This window comes from Octopus bimaculoides, chromosome 11 (assembly GCF_001194135.2).
Source record: "Octopus bimaculoides isolate UCB-OBI-ISO-001 chromosome 11, ASM119413v2, whole genome shotgun sequence".
In the NCBI taxonomy this organism is placed as follows: Eukaryota; Metazoa; Mollusca; class Cephalopoda; order Octopoda; family Octopodidae; genus Octopus; species Octopus bimaculoides.
Window position 1 is genome coordinate 10,449,483 of NC_068991.1, and position 7,563 is coordinate 10,457,045.

The following is a 7,563-nucleotide window of genomic DNA, read 5'->3' on the forward strand; positions in this document are numbered from 1 at the left end:
CACCACCGACAACTAACAACAACAACAGCTACAACCAGAACCTACGGGAGTACAGAAATAGATTGGCCAGTGGAGAGAATGTGACATGTTGCATCTGTCACACTGCGCTATGTATGATTCATCACTCATGACAGTGTGCAGTAACTGCAGGAATATAAGTATAGACAAGACAATGGAATGAGTGCAATATGTGCAGATTGTTACACAGCACCCCATATCATTAATCACTGCGTATTGCAGTGTGCAGTGAATGCTGAAGTGCAGAGAAATTGACTGGGCAGTTGAGAGAGTGCAACAAGTCTAAACTAACACCGTGCACCCCATATTGTTATTAAAAAAAGCCCCAGAATAAAAGTGTTTCCCAAGCTATGGGTCTATTAGGCTGGTTTCCCAGATTCTGTGGTGTATATCCTTTTCTACTCTAGGCATAAGGCACAACATTTTGGGGGAGGAGGCCAGTCAATTAGATCGACCCCAGTACGCAACTGGTACTTAATTTATTGACCCTGAAAGGATGAAAGGCAAAGTCAACCTCGGTGGAATTTGAACTCAGAACGTAAAGACAGATGAAATACTGCTAAGAATTTTGCCCGGAGTGCTAATATCTCTACCAGCTCACTGCCCTTCTGTGGTGTATCACCAGTAACCACACTACCCTCCACCATCGCTACACCCTCTGGCACCATCACCACCACCACCACCACCACCACACTACCAAGGACAACATAAACAGGGTCACTTCCAACACTGCTACCACAACAACAATTATAACACAGAGATTCCCCTGTCCTTACACATCATCATCACTGTTTAACACCTTCCTTCCATGCTGGCATGGGTTGGATGGTTTGACAGGAGCTGGCCAAGCAGAAGACTGCACCATACTTCTGTGTCTGTATGGGCATGTTTTTACAGTTGGATGCCCTTCCTAACACCAACAAACCTGCTGCCAAAAAAGAAAGAAAGGAAACAAAACAAAACACTGCATCCCAAAGCTCTCTGTCTAGTAGTCACAGTGTGTTGAATTTATAGTGGTTGATAGGCTCAGTAGGAAATACACCAAAAGATGAAATCGTTGCTGGAGCCTATTCCACATAAAGTCGTCAGTGGTCAGATTTTGTTGATCATGTAGGCAATATTCTAGTGAATTGCAGCATTGGGTGATTGCTAAATATTCCCGCTACACAAATATTAATAGAGATTATAGCAGGGTCACAAGGCCATACATTTTGATCAGAAAATATCAGTTGATTAGAGTGACTACAGTTGCTGGTTGGTATGTATTTTACTGCCTCCCATCCCCACCAATCAGAATGGAAAAAAATACAAAGAACCTCAGTGAGATTTGCACTCAGAATATAAAGGGACATAACTTAATACAGCAAAATATCTTTTACTATCTACTAACCTCATGAGTTTTTTCCTCTTAGTATTTATTCTGGTTCAATGTAGGTCCTGTTTATTTTAGTATTAATATGACTGATATATCGTTCCGTCTGATATGAGTAACTAGGGGAGGGCTACTACTATTAACTGGGTTTCAAAGTCCATGATTCCTAACACAAGGAGGCTGGTGAACTGGAATTTGAACACTGAATGCAAAGAGCCAGAACAGGTGCTGCAAGGTATCATGTCTGATACTCCAAGGATTCTGCCAATCCACTGCCATCAGTTTCAAATTTTGTTGCAAGGTCAGCAGTTTCTGATAAGTTTAGTCAATTACATTGACTTCAGTACACAACTGGTATGTATTTTATCGACCACGAAAGGATGAAAGGCAAAGTTGACTTCAGCAGAATTTGAACTCGGAATGTAAAGGTGAATGGAATGCTGCTTAGCATTTTACCTGATGTGCTAACAATCCTGCCAACTTGCTGCGTTGCGTTGGACATAGGAATGACTATAAGTGGATGGGGGGAGCAAAACAAATATAGGTAGACTGCATTGAGAGTAATAGCAGATAGGAGAAGGTGTTAAAGATGAAGTACGACAATCCTAAGATGTAGCTCAGAGGGGAGAGAGAGATGTCTAGGGGCTTAGAAAGTGGTGAACAGTGAAAAATAAAGTGGGAAAGGACGATATTGAAAATGAGGGATGGATTTCAAAAGAAGTGATTCTAAGGAGAAGGGGAGATGATTTGTAGCACAAAAAAGAAATATCTGCAAATTCTGCTGCCATATGATTACAGTAGCTGAATATTGCTATTGTTAGTAGAATGATGGAGGGATAAGTGTTTGGCAGGTGAGGGGTGGAGAAAGCTTGATAGGGACTGATTTGATGCAGGGGTAGGGACCAATGAGTGTATAGGCATAAACCTTATGGTTTTAGAACCTCATTTTCACTGTGACAGATGACTCTTATCCACTAGTGTAGCTAGGGTGTGTGCTGCCCAGGGTGGTTCATCCGTTTACCACCCCCAGACCCCACAAAAAAAATACATATTGCCTACAGCAGACCCAAAGTGCTGCCTGGGGCGGACCGCCCCTACAGCCCCACCCACTAGCTACACTAGTGGTCTTATCAAATACAACCAAACATCTTAGTCTTTTGAGGCCTTCACTGTGAGGCTGAATATCTTGAAATCATCTTGGGCATTCCATATGAAATTTCTACCTGCATCTTTCATTAAGTATTGAGCAGGGCTATTTTCCAGAAGGGAGTAAAAATCTTGTCTGTTTTCTTGCTTACTAGAACTTTTGATTTCTCCAAAGTTAACTTTAACCCTGTAACATTCAGATTATTTTGTCAAATGTAATGCCTGTTTATTCACATTGTTTTGAATTAATCATGCATTATCTTTTATAGCTTTGAGATTTTCATGATCTGGTAGCTTATTTTTAGACAGACATTGCAACGTAGGTAGGAGAGGCTGGATCTGACTTGTTTGAACATAAAACAGGCTGAATGCTAGAGGGTTAAGGCCCTTAGATTCCAGGTTTTGTTTCTACACCAGGAATTTTTTTTCCATATTCCACAACAGATTCTATTATAAGAGCAAGGCCATCAGTATATCAGGATTAGGGACCAAAAGAAACAGGTCTTAAATTCCTCTTTTGTGGCCTAGCGGACTATGATGAATAGACGGGGACCGAGAACAGAGATCAGGTGAACTCCTAACTGTATTCTAAATTCTCTGCTCTACTCATAACTAATTCTCATCTTACGGAGAATATTCTACCCTGTACATAACTTGGATGGTTCTCACAAGTAACTCTTAAACCCCTTAATTCCTCAGAGACGCACTAGAATCACAGAACAAGAGACTGCAGGCTTTCTCCAGGCTGATGAAAACCTAGTTCACTTTTACAAAATACTTCTGCAGTTGACATACTCGAAACAGAGCATCAATAGTACTCGACCCTGGCACAAAATCAAACTGCATAAGATGCAGTTTATCTATCACCCCATTTCCGCGCGCGCACACACACACACACACGCACGCACGCGCATATATACACACATATACATAAACTTAATAAATATATATGTACATATGTATAGAAATACATATACACACACGTGTGTGTGTATCTCTCTATCTATCTATCTATCTATCTCTCTCTCTCTATATATATATATATACACACGCATACATCCATTAACTGTAATACATATCTACTCACATATATGCATATAAACACACACACATATATATGTATCATATATATATATATGTATGTATCATATATATATATATATATATATAGAGAGAGAGAGAGAGAGTGAGAGAAAGCGAGAGATAAAACATCATATCGTATCCCCACACATGTGCATATATATATACGTATGTGATATCTATGCCGATACATCTCGAACAAGTGAACAACATATGCTTTATCACACACGCGCGTCTCACACCAATACACATACACACGTCTGTCACATGAACGAACCCTTCCTCGCCCTCTTCCTCCAACCTATTTATTTACATCCTCTCTTCCCCCCTCTCTTTCTCTCTCTCTGTTTATTTTCCTCTCTCTCTCTCTTACTGTTTCTTAACTACGACCACTACCCGACTTTCCGTTTCCTCTTTTCTCATTGGTCCAGCGTGGTCATATGACCTATTAAAGGTCCCGTCAGTCGTCCGTTTCTTCAGTCGATGTCGGGTTTGCTGCTCTGCATTTCAAATATGGTTTTGTCTGCCTAGGAATCCCCCCTTTATATTTTAATATTTTCTTTTTTTTTTTTTTCAAATTGTGTATACATTTTTTTTTTGGGGGGGTAGACAGTAAAGAGACACTTGCACGTTCTTGTTCGGAATTATCAGTTTTCTTTTAAAAGGATGTCTGCACTTACATACAGAATTACCAGACTGAGCTCAAGGAAGCAGAAGAGGACCAGTCGGACTGTTAAAGCGCAGACTTCTTCGAAACGCAAAAGCTGTTCGGGTGAGTAAAAGCCAAATATGTTGTTGTTGTTTATATTCCCTCCACGTGAACCCTCGTTGTGAAAGCAGTCTTGTGGCGAAAGGCATTCCGGTTTCGACCATTCCCATTGTTGTGATTCAACCTCCTCTGACCAGGGAGCTGAACGATCGAGCAGATATATCATCAAAGGCGTTCCAACTTTGACCATCATACCGTCTTTTATTCAAATATTACATCTAACATTACATTAAACAATGTGGCCTACATATTTTTTTCCTTTTGTAAATACAGTAAAAATGTGATTTTGAGTGTGATTTCGCTGCTATTTCTAACATCTTGAATGGCTATGTATATCTCAGATGTGATCTGAGGAAATTTTAGCTGTTATTTCTGGAAAAGTCGAGCGGCTTGCTCGAATCATAGCGGTTGTTATTGTTGATGTTAGCCGTGATCGAGCAGAACTGAGACCAAAAGTCTTCCAGCTGTGACCAGCCTATCTTTTTCCCCTATATACAAGAAATTTAGCCCCACATTACCCTAAGTGTTCTTTTCCTAAAGAGGTTACGATGTGATTTGAAGGAGATTTGAACGTTATTTCTAGCAAGTTTAGCGACCACGTTGAGGTTTGCTCGTCGGCGTTGTGACAGGAAGAACAACAAAAATACACACCCTCTTTGTTCTTGCTTTCTGTTAATCTCTTCAAGATACTTCCTTGTTACGGGTGTTAAATTGTTGATGTTTGGCATTTTTTTAACCGCTAGTCAGACATGATCAAGCACATTCCAATCGTGCCCATCACATCTTTTCTTTTTTAGACAGTCTACATTATTCAATGTGCCCTTCCCTTTTGCAAGAGATTAGCGTATAATTCGAGCGATATTTAGCTACTGTTTTTAGCAAGTTCAGTGAGAATACGATTATATAGAAATAACAGCCAATTCTCCCTCAAATAAAATTCTACCATCATAAAATCAGCAAGATACATTAGATAACGTAGTTTCAGATATATAGATATATGAGGTAAACGGCTATACATAAATATATATATATATATATATATATATATATATATATATATATATATATGTATATGTAATATGTGTATACATATATTGAATATATATGTAACTATATTAAATATAATCATTTATATTGTATTATATGTATATATGCACACACACATATGTAGTATGCATATATTATAAACATAATACACACATATATACATATGCATATATATATATATATATGCAAATATACATATGCATGCATACATGTATATATGTGCATATGCATACATGTATATATATATTTATATATATATACTGTATATATATATGTATATATTTATATATGTATATATATGTGTATATATATGTATATATATATGTGTGTGTATATGTGTATATGTATATATATGTATATATATATGTGTGTGTATATGTGTATATGTATATATATGTATATATATATGTGTGTGTGTATATATATATATGTATATATTTATATATATGTATATATATTTATATATATGTATATATATTTATATATATTTATATGTATATATTTATATATTTGTATAAATATTTATATATGTATATATATATATATATGTGTGTGTGTGTGTGTGTATATATATATATATATATATGCATACATATATGTATAAATATATGTGTGTGTATATATATATATATATATATATACATATACACACACACACACATTATCACTCTCTCTCTATATGTGTGTATGAGTCAGTGACTCTGTGTGTGTGTGTGTGTGTGTGTGTGTGTGTGTCTATCAAAAAAAGTATGAAAGGTCCTTTCTGAGCCATGGGCTCATAAGGCTGCTTTCCTGGATTCTGTGGCGTAAATATTTCCCCACTGAATGGGATGCCGATCAATCACAGGATTTACTCATTTTTTGCCAGCTGAGTGGACTGGAGCAACATGAAATGAAGTGTTTTGCTCATGAACACTACACATCTCCTGGTCCTAGAAATGAAACCACAACCTTATGAGTAAGAGTGCAGCACCCTAACCACTAAACCATGTGTCTCCAGATGGATACATTCATTCATACATGTATATATATTTATACACACGCTCTCTCTCTCAGATTTTTTATGTCTGTGGCTGGATACCTTTCCTGTTTCCAAGCTTGGTAATATTTCCCTGTGGGTAGGCTTGTTGTTATGGGAAATTAGAAACAGCTAACGCCACTTATGCAAAGTTGATACTCATTTACTCATTTACAAGCATCATGCAATGGTCAAGATGATGGAATACAGACTCACACATACACACACACACATGTACAAGACAAGCTTCTTTCAGTTTTGGAATCCTTTCATAACTCTTTGGTCAACCCAGGATGACTGTAGTATGGATTTTCCTGCGGTGCCATGCTGTGGATTGTGCCAGAAACCACGTGGCTATGGAACAAACTTTGTAATTATACATCCATAATATATATAGTTGTCTAAAAATCCATAAGTCAGGAAAAACAGGTACTCGTATTGGTTAACAGAGTGGATATATCATTATTAATAAAAGACAATATTATATTCTCATATCAGCTAATTTACCAATTGGTTTCATGACTCTGTCTCTGGAGGTCTGTAAATTTCCAGTAGCAAAGAGCCCATGCCATACCAGTGTTTTCAACCGTATCTGATGATTGCAAAGTTTTCCCAACATGTAGTATGAAACTGATATTGAAATTAGCTGATATGAGAATATGATATTGCATTTTATTATTAATAATGATAATTGCTTGAGGTTTTGGTGCAAAGCCAGCATTTTTTTAGTGGGAGGGTATTACTTGACTGGTACTTTATTTTATTGACCTGGAAAAGATGGCAGCCAAAGTTGACCTTGGCAGAAATTGTGCCCAGAATGTGAAGTGTGGGAAGAAAAGCCACTAAGCATTTTGTCCAATGGGCTAACAAGTTTGCCTGCACACTGCCTTAGTCGTAATAGTAATAAAAATAACAACAACGATAATAATAATAATAATAATAATAATTATAATAGCAATAATAATAATCTTCATTGGCCACAAGGGCCAAATACAAATATACATATATAAGTATTGATTGTAATATATATAACGTAATATGATATAGATTTATATTACATTTTATTAAGAAAATATATATATATATATATATATATGTATATTGTATATATAT

At 36.8% G+C, this 7,563-nt stretch overlaps 1 protein-coding gene across 1 annotated transcript in view; it reads left to right on the top strand.

Moving 5' to 3' along the window:
* Window positions 1–4,051: 4,051 nt before the first annotated feature.
* Window positions 4,052–7,563, top strand: part of LOC106870484 (F-box only protein 11) — a 171,857-nt gene continuing 168,345 nt past the window's right edge. The window contains exon 1 of the mRNA XM_052971526.1: window positions 4,052–4,388. Coding sequence (XP_052827486.1) covers window positions 4,283–4,388 — 106 coding nt within the window. The 5' untranslated portion in view covers window positions 4,052–4,282. The remainder of the gene's footprint in view (window positions 4,389–7,563) is intronic.